This window comes from Vipera berus, assembly GCF_964194415.1.
Source record: "Vipera berus genome assembly, chromosome: 9".
Classification (NCBI taxonomy): Eukaryota; Metazoa; Chordata; class Lepidosauria; order Squamata; family Viperidae; genus Vipera; species Vipera berus.
This window is the reverse complement of record NC_138212.1, coordinates 7,384,959-7,401,441: the sequence shown is the minus strand read 5'-3', so window position 1 is coordinate 7,401,441 and position 16,483 is coordinate 7,384,959. Positions and strand designations below refer to the sequence as shown.

At 40.9% G+C, this 16,483-nt stretch overlaps 1 protein-coding gene across 1 annotated transcript in view; it reads left to right on the top strand.

Annotated features, from left to right (window-relative positions):
- The window catches only part of LOC308671878 (hemicentin-1-like), a 39,153-nt gene that overhangs the window by 9,819 nt on the left and 12,851 nt on the right, over positions 1-16,483 (top strand). Inside the window, exons 9-15 of the mRNA XM_081334361.1 lie at positions 812-1,102; positions 2,607-2,882; positions 3,433-3,700; positions 8,609-8,655; positions 11,678-12,073; positions 13,523-13,816; positions 14,742-15,011. Of these exons, the coding sequence (XP_081190487.1) occupies positions 812-1,102; positions 2,607-2,882; positions 3,433-3,700; positions 8,609-8,655; positions 11,678-12,073; positions 13,523-13,816; positions 14,742-15,011 (1,842 nt within the window). The remainder of the gene's footprint in view (positions 1-811; positions 1,103-2,606; positions 2,883-3,432; positions 3,701-8,608; positions 8,656-11,677; positions 12,074-13,522; positions 13,817-14,741; positions 15,012-16,483) is intronic.

The window sequence follows — 16,483 nt, the reverse complement described above, 5'->3', positions numbered from 1 at the left end:
CATGCTGTTTAGTGATAGGTACCATTATTGATCACTGCAGATGGGGACTGTAGCCAAGAAATTAAAAGATGCTTGCTCCTGGGGAGGAAAGCCATGGCAAATCTAGACAGCACACTAAAAAGCAGAGACATCACCCTGCCAACAAAAGTGTGTATAGTCAAGGCCATGGTTTTCCCAGTTGCAATGTATGGCTGTGAAAGTTGGACCATAAGAAAGGCTGAGCGCCAAAGAATTGAGGCCTTTGAACTATGGTGCTGGAGAAGACTCCTGTGAGTCCCTTGGACTGCAAGGGGATCAAACCGGTGAGCCCTAGAGGAGATCAAGCCTGACTGCTCTTTAGAAGCCCAGATCCTGAAGTTGAAACTCAAATACTTTGGCCACCTAATGAGAAGGAAGGACTCACTGGAGAAGAGCCTAATGCTGGGAAAGGTTGAGGGTAAGAGAAGAAGGGGACGACAGAGAATGAGGTGGCTGGATGGAGTCACTGAAGCAGTAGGTGTGAGCTTAAATGGACTCCAGAAGATGGTAGAGGACAGGAAGGCCTGGAGGAACATTGTCCATGGGGTCACGATGGGTCGGACACGACTTCACAGCTAACAACAAGAACAACACAATTATTGAATAGCTTAAGAGGTTTTTTTCTAATCTGGAATACTGGAGATAATATAACTCACAACTTGGCAATAATAGTTTCATTGTTTGGAGATGAGTCTTATAACCTCCCTCTGTGTCTTCTCTTCTTCAGATTCAGATTTCAGCATAGTTTGTGCTCAGTCTAAGAGTGCTATTGATTTTACTTTCTCCTTTTCAGAGTCACCTCCGGAGCCCATCCTAGAAACTACTCCTGTGAACATCCAGGAGAAGAAAATGACCCGAGTGATATGTTCAGTACCTTATCATTGCCCTCGTAAAATAGTAAACTTGACTTTGACTGGTTTAGAAGAAGAACACTTCCCACCTCAAACAACACTTGGAAATGGAGTGATTCAGACTGTGTTGAGTTTTGAACCAACATGGGAGGACAATGGGAAAATGCTGAGCTGTTTGTTCAAGTCAGGAGCACAAGTGTTATCTCAAAGCTCTGTGAAGTTGGATGTGACGTGTAAGTGTACAGTGGAGAAGGAAACTGCCCTTATGAATATAGTGCTATCAGGACAGGTTTTGAGACTAGAAGCTTAGGAATCCACTCACTCTTCTCAGAATGAGTAGAAGGCTTCCAAACATAGCATAGTTAGTTCTGAAATGAATGCAGTCACATGCTTTACAGTGTGAAGAAGAGACAATCAATGTAACTATGAAGGCCATAGTTTTGAACTATGTAACTGACTGATAGGGATGCGGTGGCTCAGTGGTTTAGGACGCTGAGCTTGTCGATCAGAAGGTCGGCAGTTTGGCAGGTCGAATCCCGAGTGCCACGTAACAGAGTGAGTGCCTGTTACTCGTCCCAGCTTCTGTCAACCTAGCAGTTCGAAAGCACGTAAAAATGCAAGTAGAAAAATAGGGACCACTCCGGTGGGAAGGTAACAGCATTCTGTGCGCCTTTGGCATCTAGTCATGTCGGCCACATGACCACGGAGACGTCCTCGGACAAACGCTGGCTCTTCAACTTTGAAACGGAGATGAGCACCAGCCCCTAGAGTTGGAAACGACTAGCACGCATGTGCGGGGGAACCTTTACCTTTATCTAACTGACTGATCTGGGGGACTGAGAAAGCTCTGCTCAATATGAGTAAAATTCTATGGTTTTAATGAACTTAGGAAAGTAGTAAAGTCTCATTTAAGTTGAGTTGGCTCCAGTTGACTTAATGGACATATTCAAGCCATTTTCTAGGCAGCACTATGAAAATAGTTTGTTACTCCATCTAGCATAGAGGGTTTTGGGGTGGGGTGGGGTGGTGATGGTTCTCAGTCTAGTGCACAATCCTGATATTTCAATATGATCTCAAATCAAACTTCTAAACGGGCCTGACATAGCTTAATTTTTCAAGATCTGCTAAGATCAGCTAGGCACTACTCTCTACTAGGACTTCAATGAGTTTACATGAAAGTGAAAGCTATGAAGTTCTGGGAATATATCTTGTGAACCTCAGTGATACTGACATCTCTGTGCATGTATAAAAGAGTCCACATGTGTGCTATTCTGGATGTTCTGTTGCAATTTAGTTCCTTCAAAAAGGGGAAATAGCATGGAAAGTGAGATAGATAGATTTCAACATAGTTATCTTTTCCCATAATTTCAACATAATTCTCTTTTCCAGAGAAAAGAGTCTGATTGCTCAGATTTGTGCTTTGCACTGGGCCATTCTTTTGGTAGATGTAGGTCATAGGAGCTACGGTGAAGAAGGGAATATGGATTAAAGGGAGGAATTAGATCAGAGTTTCTCAATCTGAACAACTGTGAAATAGCTGATCTTCAACAAGTATGCTGGGAAACTCTCAGAGTTAAGATCCACATATTTTAAATATGTGGCTTTAATCAGGGTTTTTTTTCCCCAGCTAGTTTACTTTCGCCAGGCAATGCATATGGCCCTATACATACACTTTCCTTATAATATTTACTCCTGTCTATTTCCTTCACCAAGAGACATATTGATTTGATTTTCCAGATGCTCCCAAGGAGGTCCAGCTTGCTATTTTAAATGATCTGCCCATTAAGGAAGGAGATACCATCATGATGAACTGCTCTTTTGGCAGTAGTAAGCCCAATGATAATTGGTACAACTGGTTTAAGTCAGATCCCTCTATGATTGAATATAAATATAGTGGGCCAAATTTATTGACCTTCCCTGCAACACCTGGACCTTACAACACTTCTTATGAATGTGAAGTATGCAACAGGATTGGCTGCACTTCATCTCCAGTAGTCACACTGGAGGTTTTCTGTGAGTAATACGAATTCATTTACAGGTTTGAAATCTTGACTCACCAAAAGAAGGAAATATAATAATGGTCCCCAGAAGACGTGGGGTTTTGTGGGGAGGAGAGCTAAACCACAATGCCTACTTAGAGTCAGGAAGTGGGATGGGAGGTGGCCTGAAATTTGGTGTTCTTTATAGCAGAGTTTTCAGGCTTAAAGAGGTGTGAACTTGAATTCTGGGAACTGAAGTCCATAATCTTCAAGTGGCCAAGGTTGAGAAACACTGATCTGTGGGGATTCCTTCCTATGGAAATGGCCTCCTATGAAACAGGAGGGATGACACACATCCCCCTCATTCTCATGGATTTTCCAGAGACTCTTTTAAGGTTCACCGATGTAATTTTACTGTATTATAACAATTTGAATTCCTATTTTGTACCATCGGACTTTTCTGCAGTAGAATTAACACGGGTTATAAGGTGGCATCATTTTCCTGTGCTCGGTCCTAGATGAAATTATGGAAGGGGCAGGTCCCCTCCACGTGAATCTTTTTCTTTATTCTGTCTTCTATTTAGTTGCTCCCAAGGAGGTTAAAATTGTGCAAAGGCCAGAAGGGCGGATCCATGAATTTGCCTCTGTTTATCTGAAATGTGAAGTGGAAATAGCAAAGCCCACGGATCTGACTTTCAAATGGTATAAAAATGAAGAACTGCTGGATTTTACAGCCCATGTCCTGACCATCTTAAAAACAAATCCTAACCATTCAGGCATCTATCACTGTGAAGCTGAAAACAGCGTGGGCAGCTCACGCTCCCCAGCTATGACGCTGAGTGTACTTTGTGAGTAATCTTTGCTCATACATCTAGTTGCTATGCTTGAGACATCTTCAGTCATTAATCCATTCCATCTCTCTTTAAAACATACCTTTTATATTTTTCTTCTGGAAAAAGTGAACATTTGCAATGATATTGCATAATAATAATAATAATAATAATAATAATAATAATAATAATAATAATAATAATAATAATAATAATAATAATAATAATAAAAGTTGGAAGGGACCTTGGAGGTCATCTAGTCCAACCCCCTGCTCAGGCAGGAAACCCTATACCAGGGGTGTCAAACTCAATTTCATTGAGGGCCGCATCAGCATTGCGGTTGCCCTCAGGGGGCCAGGCGGGCGTGGCCAGGGTGGGCGTGGCCTGCTGGGTGGGCGTGGCTAGAGTGTGTATGGCCTACTGGGTGGGCGTGGTCAGCTCTACATTGTTTGCATCAAGGGTGCCTATGGGGGCCTGGGCAGGAGTGGGAAGGATCTGAGGGTCTCTGGCAGAAGGAGGGTCTCTGGGCCAGGGCCAAGGCAGTGGGGGCCGTTCCCTCACTGTTTCCAGGATGGCTTTGCAGGCCACATGAAACCACTTCGCGGGCCGGATCCGGCCCCTGGGCCTTGTGTTTGACATGTCTGCCCTATACCATTTCAGACAAATGGCTGTCCAGTCTCTTCTTAAAAACTTCCAGTGTTGGAGCATTCATTGCTTCTGGAGGCAGGTTGTTCCACTGGTTAATTGTTCTAACTGCAAGGAAGTTATTTTTCCCTAAAATATGCATTCTCCTCATAATCTAGATCCTTTTCTGGAGCTGCCCTGAAAAATGCCTCTGGATATAAGTGTTATTTTAGGGGGCCACTGGGAATAGCTTTAATTTAGCTGATGCCTTTTTCAAATGCCTCCCTTTAATTCCTGTTAAGGGACGCGGTGGCTCAGTGGGTTAGGACGCTGAGCTTGTCGATCAGAAGGTCGGCAGTTTGGCGGGTCGAATCCCGAGTGCCGCGTAGCAGAGTGAGCGCCTGTTACTCGTCCCAGCTTCTGCCCACCTAGCAGTTCGAAAGCACGTAAAAATGCAAGTAGAAAAATAGGGACCACTACGGTGGGAAGGTAACAGCGTTCCGTGCGCCTTTGGCGTCTAGTCATGCCGGCCACATGACCACGGAGACGTCCTCGGACAAGCGCTGGCTCTTCGGCTTTGAAACGGAGATGAGCACCGGCCCCTAGAGTCGGAAACGACTAGCACGCATGTGCGGGGGAACCTTTACCTTTTACCTTAATTCCTGATCTTGTTGTAATAACTGATAACCTGTTACTCTTTAAGCTTGTAAAATCTTACTGACGTTTATCTTATTTGCTCACAAGGTAGCATTTACTTCTCTTTCCCCCCCATTATACTTGAAGCTTCAAAGCATTAAACTTTGAGGAACAGAAGAATGGATAAAGACTGACGTGGAGGATGAAGGGGCCCCATTGGAAGGCTTGGACAAAGTGAAATGGAGAAGAGAAGAAAAGAAACAGAATTCATACCATATTTTTTTTTAGAATTTGGATTTATTTCACTTTACTTCCTGTGTTCATTTTAACTGTTACTTGAATATGTTTGTAAAGAAAGAAGACTACAATTTTTTTAATAAAAAGGGCATTCTTAGAATCAGCGTTGGTGTGCTCCTTATGGTGCTAAAAACTAATAACTGGGTTCTTATTTGATGCAAAAGGTTTACATCAAAAAATGTACAGTATTACAGGGTTCCTCAAATTCTTCAGCTCGTCAACCCCGACATGAAGTTTCAGTTTCTTGATTCCCAAACATTTACTGAAATAATTTAATAAATACTACTTGAATAGTATTACAAATAACAACCATATGAACAATAATCAATATAACTGAAGGCTGATCTTAGTGATGTTGGACCATCCAACCCTGGGTAATGCTGTCTCACTAACAGCCATTTCATCTTTAGGACTAGGAGCTGGTGTGGAATTCTACAGAGATAATAATACTATACAGTGCTTTTTTGTAAAAGAAAAAGATGCCGGAACTCACACATGTCATACAACCCACCTTGCCTACCCTACAAGGTTCCATCCAAAAAAGGTGCCGGAACTCCGTTCTGAGCGTTCTATGAGAAAAAAAGCCCTGATACTATAACATCTGCCTATCCTATGTCCGTGGGAAGGACTTGATAGGTGGATAAAAACCCTGAAACCTTTCCAAGGACAGTGCAGCAGCTGTGGAGAAGAAGCAGATGGTTCCCATAACAAAGTGAAATTGTTTACATGGACTACGTGAGAGAGTGGAGGTTTGGCTGGAGAAATTATTGTTTAACGCTATGAACTGGTATCTGGGAACCTCAGAGTTAGTTTTGCTTCAACATTACCATGTAATGTATTCAATAAACAGTAAGATTTTCAGAAACAGGATGAACCTGGAGTTTTATCTGGTTCCTCGAGTTGGACGTTGACATTCTGGCTGGCTATGCGATGAGACATAATAATAAGGGGACTCAAAGGAAGACAAGAAAAGAACAAGAAAAAAGTGCAAGGAAAAGAAAACGAAAGAAATACAGAAATGACTTCCAAACTTTCTTTCATCAGATAATTATAATCTTATTTGTCCCTTTATTTATCAACTGCATGTAGAATCCCATATATTTACTGATCCCCTTTTGATCCTTAACTATTTATCAAACTATTTATCAAACCCACTAGGCCTTGGAGGCTGACAGTGAAAACTTTGGGGAACCTGAATCTAGTCACAGCCTTTCCCCAGCCTGGTCGCTGTTTGTCACAAGGTCTGATCATTTGTCACAATCTAGTTAAGCTATTTGAAAATCTAATCCAACCCAACCCAGCTCAGAAAACTTGCAACTGCAACTGCAGTTGCCAAAGAACAATTTTCCGAAGAGACATTAATCATGCAGTTAATTCAAAGGATCAAACATCAGGTCAGAATGTTTGAACTGCTCCCTTTTTGCAATTTCAGTATTTTCTATCTAAAATAGATATGGGAAGTGGGTACATTTAAATGGAAGAAAACTATTTGTTCACTGAACAGTTAAATCTAACAGTTTATTTCTACATCCACATGAAAAGAAGAACTGCTTCTGAACATCATTTATAGGTCGATAGGTTTATTTTTGTGTTGAAGCAGTTGGATTTTTTTTTGCTACTAACAGCTAGCACAGAAAGTGTTTTTTTTTCTTCCAAATTCCTCATTTTTATTGGTAAATGTGAGCTTTTACAGAAAGCTAAACATGGGTGTAAGGGCCTTTAGGATTATCTTATATTGCTTCTCCGATGGAATGAGAAACGTGTTGACTGAAGCTGGGGAAGAACTCCTTTTTAATATACTTATTATAAATAAAACCTCTATAGATCAGGTTGAAGCAGTCAAGACATGAAGACTGTGTGTATCTTCAGAGGTAAACATACTGTGTTCTGCACAAAAGAAATGCACTGACAAGAAGAACCTATAGGGTACTTTTGTCTGTTGATGTGGTAGAAATTGTGCATCTTGGAATGACGATCCGTAATTCATCCAGAGTCGCCTTATCAGGGAGGTGGGTGGCATAACAATTTAATAAATAATAATAAATAATAATTATGTCAATTACTGGATTATCAGTTTTTTTTAAAAAAACAAACAAACAGGAGTTCCCCCTTTCTTCTATTTTAGAGCTGAATCTGCAATGTTCTTTTCTTTCATTTTCTAATTCGTAATCCAGTACTGTTGGATTTTTTTTAACATTATCCTTTTTTTTTGTTGTTGTCCCTTTGAGTCAGAGTTGGCTCATGGACTATTTCCTGTAGTTTTCTGAGCAAGATTTTTCGGGAGGGTTTTTTTTTTTTTGCCAGTGTCTCTTTTTTTTTTTGCCAGTCCAAGGTCACCCAACTGGCTTTTGTTCCTACGGTCAGACTAGAACTCATGGACTAGAAGTGGCCTGGAGCCCATATTGCCTACAACTATTATAACAAACTGGCGCTTTTTTGGGAGACAGCATCCTGACAATGGACTGTTGAATTTCAATCGCGTCATCCTGTGTTTCAGGAATATGGAAATGTAACCGAATCATAAAACTGAAGGTCATGTGAAGATCATTGAAACTAGCACTCTGTTAGTGGTTGAGCATCGTAGAGAGAGGGTCTTCCAGCTTCTCTTTGAAGACCTCTAGCAAAAGGAGAACTCATCATCTCGTGTGGCAGTCTATGGGGGCAGCCAGATATCCTTAGCTGGCCCGGTCTCTCTTAGGTTTACTCAAAGAAGAATGCTGTTCCCTGATGCTCTGCCCACCTTTTAAATTTCTGGCAACCACTAAACAGGGTGACTAAGTGCTCTTAAACTGCTTGAGTTAACCAAGATGTAGCCGATGAAGCCAAGCTTGACCTTAGCGGATGCAACCAAATCGTGTGTCACCCAAGAAAGGCAAGAAGGAAGTAACAGTAACAGATGTGCAGAGCTTGGTGACACAAGCTGTTTGACCACCACAGAGAAGGGATTGCCGTGGTTCTTTTGTCTTGTGCTGCACTACTGGGAGAATGAGGAGCTAATACTTCAGAAGCAAGTCCAGAACCTCAATCTTGCAAGATCCGGTATGATCTACAAGGCAAGTAATGATCTGTGGATAGGCTTGCCTATTTTATTTTCTAACTTCAATTTAGGGCCATGGGGGAAAAAAATCAGCCTGATAGACACAAATATCACCTCGACTTTTGATTGATGGGATTGCTAGCAAATAGCTTCCAAAAAGAAACAGCTAAGAAATTGAGAACTAAACTGTAACAGAATCACCCACTGAGTGAAAAACCATTCTTATTTCCATAAACATCATTTTTTATATATATAATCCAGTGTTGCAAACTTTAATAATGACCTATCGTGTCAGTTAGTGGTGCCTACAATCTGTTCTCTGCTCTCTTTCCCTAGGCTTAAATTCACAATGAGGTGTTTCTTATGGCTGCTGTTCCTTCCAGGTAATTGTTATAAATTTGTGTAGAGCAAGTGTGTGTGTGTGTGTGTGTCTGTGTGGGAGGGGGGAGGGTCAGTATGTTTTGTCAAGGGAAGAGAAGGGAATCTGGTTTACATTAGATTATAATGGCAGAGAGTTGTCTTGTGAAGCCCTTAGGGATAATTCAAGGTTCAGAACTGAAATCTTTGGAAAGCCAAATTGCCTAGTGGATGGGTAGAAACAAAGCTATCGCTTCTTACCCTGTGATATAACATTCAACATATTTACCAGTTGCATTTTCCAGCTCTGTTTTATTACTCCACTAAGATACTCTTTGCAAAAGATTTTGCTTCTCTGAGTTTTTTTTTAGAACAGAACAGAATAACAGAGTTGGAAGGGAACTTTGAGGTCATCTAGTCCAACCCCCTGCTCAAGCAGGAAACCCTATACCATTCCAGACAAAGGGTTGTCCAATCTCTTCTTAAAAACCTCTAATGTTGGAGTACTCAAAGCTCCTGGAGGCAAGTCGTTCCACTGATTAATTGTTCTCACTCTCAGAAAATTTCTCCTTAGTTCTAGGTTGCTTCTCTCCTTGACTAGTTTCCATCCGTTGCTTCCTATCCTGCCTTCAGGTGTTTTGGAGAATAGATTGACTCCCTCTTCTTTGTGGCAGCCCCTGAGATATTTGAACACTGCTACCAAGTCACCCTAGACTTTCTTTTATTTTCAGCCTCTTCTATAACTAGGAAAGTTGGTGTAGATTTTTAACTTTCTGGGGTTAATTCGTTGCATTCAGATGCTTTGTGGGCAGGAACAATAAATTCAATTTGTTCCATAGGGCTATTTTGTGATATTTTCATAATTTAATTACCGTATTTTCCGGCGTATAAGATGACTTTTTAACCCATGAAAATCACCTCAAAGGTTGGGGGGTCGTCTTATACGCCCAGTCGTCTTATACGCCGGAAAATCAGTGGGTGGCGTCTGGTGGGAGCCGGCAGGGAAGTGCGCGCGTGTGCAGGACTGCCCTGCCGGCTGCTGCCCGACGCTCTTCCCTCTTGAGGCAGCATCGCTCCCCGGCTCCTAAGGAGTCCTCGGGGATGCTGCCTCAAGAGGGAAGAGCGTCGGACGGGAGCCAGCAGGGAAGTCCTGCACACGCGCGCGCACGCAGGACTTCCCTGCCGCCTCCCGTCCGACGCTTTTCCCTCTTGAGGCAGCAGCTGCCTCAAGAGGGAAGAGCGTCAGACGGGAGCCGGCAGGGAAGTCCTGCTCCCGTCCGACGCTGCGCTTCCGCTGGGCAGTGCTGGCCGAGACGAGCCAGCAGGCAGCCGCCGTGAGCGCGGCACTGAGGGGCAGCGGCAGGATGGCCCAGCGCCTGCAGGACGGCCAGCAGCCCCACACGCAGCAGCAGCCGCCGGCTCAGCAACAGGTCTGAGCGCAGGAGCCGCACCGCCAGGCTGCCCAGGAAAAGCAGCCACACCGAGAGGCTGCACGCCCAGTCCAGCTCCATGAGGGGCAGGGCAGGAAGCCGGCCGGGAAGAGGGACTGGGAGCCCGGGCCGAGTGCGCCTCGGCCGACGGTGAGAGGGAAGTGGCACATGAAAAAGAGGCTGCGGGTGGAGCTGCCCCGCCCTGCGCCGAATGGGAGAAGTTCAAGGCCTGGGGGGGGAAGCAGGAGGGGCGCCGGCCGTGGCGGGGTGGCGGCTGCCCTCTGGCGCTGCCTGCCGCCCGGGAAACGCTGCGCCTCGGGGCCCGGCAGAAGTGCGGGAGAAGCGGGAGGGCCGGCGGGGCCAGTCGGGCCTTCGCCTCCTCTGCGACGGACAGGGAGGGCAGGGCATGTAAGTATTTTCCGGCGTATAAGACAAAAAACCTTGAAAAACTTCTTAAAAGTAGGGGGTTGTCTTATACGCCGGGTCGTCTTATACGCCGGAAAATACGGTATAGGATTTTAGGTTGTTGAGATTTTTTTCTTCTTTTCCTAGATAAATAAACAGTCATGAAATTCAGGCAGCTTCTGGACCATGGACAGAAATTTAATAATTTTCAAAATCTTTCTAGCATAGTGTAGGCAAAAACAGTCTCTTTGAGAATGTTATTTATATATCATATGCTTTTGCAACCTTATCCCCTATTCTATTCTATTCTATTCTATTCTATTCTATTCTATTCTATTCTATTCTATTCTATTCTATTCTATTCTATTCTATTCTATTCTATTCTATTCTATTCTATTCTATTCTATTCTATTCCATTCCATTCCATTCCATTCCATTCCATATAAAGATTCTATTCTATTCTATTCTATTCTATTCTATTCTATTCTATTCTATTCTATTCTATTCTATTCTATTCTATTCTATTCTATTCTATTCTATTCTATTCTATTCTATTCTATTCTATTCTATTCTATTCTATTCTATTCTATTTCCTTATTCCTTATTCTCTCTTCTCTTCTCTTCTCTTCTCTTCTCTTCTCTTCTCTTCTCTTCTCTTCTCTTCTCTTCTCTTCTCTTCGTATTCCTTATTCCTTATTCCTTATTCTCTCTTCTCTTCTCTTCTCTTCTCTTCTCTTCTCTTCTCTTCTCTTCTCTTCTCTTCTCTTCTCTTCTCTTCTCTTCTCTTCTCTTCTCTTCTACTCTACTCTACTCTACTCTACTCTACTCTACTCTACTCTACTCTACTCTACTCTATTCTTCTAAATTGATGAGCTTTGGGGTTGTTGCATTTTTCTTTTTGTAATGCAACTCCCATTGAGATTATCAATAGTTTCTTGAAAACTCTTTCCAACTTTGTGATGAAGGAACAGTGACAAGGATGGAAATCCAAGGCCTCCTTGGAGGAACCAAGTATGACCTGATTTTTGCATTTCTTTATGATAGTGTCACATTTTCTCCACTTCCAAACAGTGAGTAGAATCTGGGATGAGGTGGAGTGTTTTCACTGTAGACATAAGGAAACACTACTGACTTGTTACTCTCTCAGTGCGTTTTGTTTTGAGAGGTAAGGAGATAGACCTCCTAACCAAATATTATTTGATTCTCTTTTCAGGTTCTCTAGGTGATCCATTATCTTTGACACCCAAAACCTTAAGTGCTTGGGAGGGATCTTGTGTACTTATTTCATGCAACTTCGAAGAGGAGCATGACAGTCGACCTATCAACCAAGTGTCCTTTGCTTGGTATTTTGAGCCTTCATTTAATGATACCGTAAAAGAATACAGTGGAAAGCTCTTATACAACAGCAACCAGACTACAATTGCAGTCAGTTCTGAGTTTCGTAATCGAGTGAAATTCGTGGGAAATTTAGGAAGGAAAAACTGCAGTTTGAAAATTTCCCAGCTCCGCCCAAGTGACACAGGTGCTTATGGGATCAGATTTTATTGGAAACCTGGAAAATTTCTCACTCAAGAAAAATGGTTTGCTCAAGTTGATATTACTGTTCATGGTAAGTCCTTTTGAGAAAATCGTCTCTTCCCCCTCTTTCTCCATATCTTTATCCATACAAAAACCTTCCTTTTCAAAACACCACCAGAAAACCTTGGACTTGGAACTTCCAATATATAAATGATTGCGGGTTGTTAATTAAGACATAACTTTCAAAGGTTGCAATAAGAAAATAGTGCTTTCCATCTATGGATACTTCACGTACTCAGGTCTCCTAATTCAGCAGAAGGATGTGCTCAATAGATTGGTCATATTTTCTCAAGTGGAGATGAAAGATTGTTCAGAAAAATACCTTCCTCCTTACCGTGACTGCTTGACTGATGCACAATTATAATATTTTGGCTTATTGTCCTTCCATCTTTCCAATCAAGAGGTGCTCAGCCTGAGCCTTACTACCACTGTGTGTCCTTCCCCAAAATGCTTTGGATGCAGAATCCAAAACCCCTTTAGATATTGCTGCTGAATTGTAATTTTTTTTGTCTGTGTTTTATTACACTGAAAAAAGTCTCTTTGCATCTCGTAGTTTCCTAACTTCTACTTTTTCTGTCTTTTTTATTTTACAATGAAATTCAATTAAAAATGTTACAGGTGGCATGTTGTTGTTAAAGGTTAAAGGCTAAATATAATTAGCTTATATTTACATGTTACATAAAATTACATATTACATAAAATTGCATATTCATAATATTGCCATATTGTACAGGTAGTCCTCAGCTTACGACCACAATTAAGCTCGAAAAATATCCTTTGCTAAGTGAGGCAGTTCTGAAGTGAGTTTTGCCCCGTTTTACAATCTTTCTTGTGACCATTGTTAAGTGAATTACGACAGTTGTTCAGTTGTTAAGTGAATCTGGCTTCCCAATTGACTTTGCTTGTCAGACACTTGCAAAACGTGACACTGCAACCGTCATAAATATGAGTCAGTTGCCAAGCGTCAGAATTTGGATCACATGACCCTGAGGATGCTGCAAATATCGTAAGTTTGAGAAAAGGGTCATGTGACTTTTTTCAGTGCTGTTGTAACTCTGGTCACTAAACGAATGGTTGTAAGTCGAGGACTTTTTATTTATTTATTTATTTTCGATTTTTTTTTTAAAAAAAATAATTTTCTATTATTACATTGGATTAGTGCTTGCTAAATATCATGTTGTGTGGGTTAATTTGTTTGCTTAATAATACAGGTTACGTTCTTAGTCTCTACCCCTTTTTTTCCAATGAATTATAATGTTTAATGGGGTAGCTGGGGAGGGAGTAAATTAAATATATATTAAATGTAAAAGGGTTGTTTGGGATTTTCTTTCTCCACTCCAGAGTTCAATCTCAGTACGTGATAAAATACTGGTTTAAACATGGTAGATTTCTAAATTAATAAATGTTCTCTTGAAAGAGCAATTCAACTTTATTCAACACCTACGTAAAATATTTTCTCTCTTCTGTTCTCTGATTTCAGAATCCCCTTCGGGACTGATAGAAACGGTGTCCCCAGAAATGCAAGAATACAGAGAGTATAAAGTGGCATGTTCAATACCTTATAGTTGCTTAGATGAGCCCATAACATTATCTATTCAAGGATTAGAAGATCATTATGTGTGGTCCCCAGACGTGATCCCTAAAATCCAAACAGTACAGACTGAACTAGCTTTCACGGCCAGTTGGAAGGACCATGACAAACAGTTGACATGCTTGCTAAAAACCCCTGATGGGAGAGAAATAACGAAACCATTTGCAAATCTGAAGGTGAAATGTGAGTGCACAATGGGATAAAAACTGATGCAGGGTCAAGTGTAATGCAGGGGTCAAAATAGTCAAGGTGGTGGACACGATGGGCTGATCAAACCTTTGCCCATTTTTAAATGCTTGATGTGTTGACCACACCCTGAGGACATCCATGGAAATGACAACATATGGAAAGAACATTTTGTCTAATATGAACTCTGTTTGAAGGATTTGGGCCAACAATTCAAGTTGTTTGCTTTGGTACACAGGAGAATCTCCATGTGTAAATGGAATACCTTTAATAATCATGACCTTCAAAAAAATCCTGTCTCTGTTTTCTAGAATTTCAGGAGAAGGGCTATAGATTCCATACAGTGGTTGTGTATATACACACACACATCACAACCAATTATGTAAAAAACTAGGAACTGCATTCAGAAAACTAGCAAGCTAGTTTGTTTGGTTTTAATCTCAGTTAGTTATAGTTTGGGCAGGAGAGAGACCTGCTCTGTTGATAAAATGTATTCTAAGTCAGACATATTGTGTGAATCCAGAAAAACGGGTTTAATACAATATCTAAGTTAAGTATGGTGTTTATACCAAACTAATGGCTGTTGAGAAGCCTAAATTGCATGGCTTGATAATCTGATGCTTCATATAATAGTTTCATTTTTTCTGTGGGAGACAATATTCTAAATTAGGTACATGCCTAAAAACATTTTGCAGGCTGAAAGGGAAAGAAGATTACGTATTTTTGCTGAGTAAAAAGTATTATTTTTTAAAAAATTCTTTAATGCCCACTCATCCTTGACTCTGGGAATCTCTATGAAATCGAAATGAGTTGTCTCTATGAGGTAACTATAATTCTAGAAAATTTAATCTTAATCATGCCCATCAGTTTCTCCATCCCTTTTGCTTTGTATTATTTTAATTCTGAGCCTTGTTTGTTTTAGATGGTCCCAAAGGAGTTAAAGTGAATGCTGATCCTGGAGACACAGTCCGAGAAGGAGACAAGCTCACTCTGGAATGTATAGTTAACAGCAGTAATCCGGCTGTTTATTCTTATTGGTGGTTTAAGAATGAAGTACCTTGGAATGATCAGCAGTTCAGCTTCAGAAGGGAGTTTGATAGTTTAAAAGAAACAGATTCTGGCAGTTACCATTGTCAAGCTTCTAATGAGATTCAAAGTGTCTCCTCTGAAAGACTGATGGTCGACGTCCAGTGTGAGTTTATTAATTGGTTCTGCTGACCACCAATCCTCTCTTAAGGCCTCTTCACTGTCCAGTTCCTCTGAAGATATTTTCATCTGCCAATAAGTCAACCCTTGAATTTTTAATTAAAATGCCATGAAAAATGTGTTACCTAGAGATAAGCTGACTTTAGAAATGTTCGTATGTTCTATTTTCACAAGTGGTTTATCTGTGGACAATCCATGGATTATCCATTTTTCATGGTACTTTGGGTGAAAATGTGAGGGCCAGCTTATCCTCGGATGGGCTTGAATGTAAGTAGATACAGAATATATGGGCACTTTAAAACATAATAATAATAATAATAATAATAATAATAATAATAATAATAATAATAATAATAATAATAATAATAATAATAATAATAATAATAATAATAATTTGGAAGGGACCTTGTAGGTCATCTAGTCCAACCCCCTGCTAAGGCAGGAAACCCTATACCATTTCAGACAAATGGCTGTCCAGTCTCTTCTTAAAAACCTCCAGTGTTGGAGCATTCACCACTTCTGGAGGCAGGTTGTTCCACTGGTTAGTTGTTCTAACTGTCAGGAAGTTTCTCCTTAGTTCTAGGTTGCTTCTCTCCTTGACTAGTTTCTATCCGTTGCTTCTTGTCCTGCTCTCAGGTGCTTTGGAGAATAGCTTGGCTCCCTCTTCTTTGTGGTAGCCCCTGAGATATTGGAACACTGCTATCATGTCACCCCTCACCCTTCTCTTCATTAAGCTACACATACCCAATTCCAGCAACCGTTCCCTATATGTTTTAGCCTCCAGTCCCCCAATCATCTTTGTTGCTCTTCTCTGTACCCTTTCTAGAGTCTCAACATCTTTTTTGCATCGTGGTGACCAAAACTGGATGCAGTATTCTAGGTGTGGCCTTACCAAGGCATTGTAAAGTGGTATTAAGACTTCACGTGATCTTGATTCTATCCCTCTGTTAATGCAGCCCAGCACTGTGTTGGCTTTTTTGGCAGCTGCAGCACATGGCTGGCTCATATTTAAGTGATTGTCCACTAGGACTGTATATACTTGTGCACATGCCTATCTGCAGATAAACCAAACACAATTTTTCAGTGCCTTTTGGCACCTAAAAGTCTCAGCTTATTTGGAAATATATATAATACGTTCCTGCATTTTATTCATCCATGACAGAAAAGGAAATGTGGATATGGTTGAATATTTGTCCCTTGTAGGTTTTAAATTTAAATAACTATTCATCTTCCCATAACGATCTGTAAATGGAATCCCTTTTGTATAGTAACAATGATTCCCGAGTAAAATTGCATTGTAAAATGACAAAGTGTTATAAACCTGCTACTTTTTTTTCTCTTTTCTTTTTGAAAAGTATCATTTAATTAAACATTAAAAGCATTAGAAGTAAGATTTCTTTAGTATTGTACAAAAGAGTAAATATTTTTATTTTAAAAAATCTATATATAGTGAGGAAA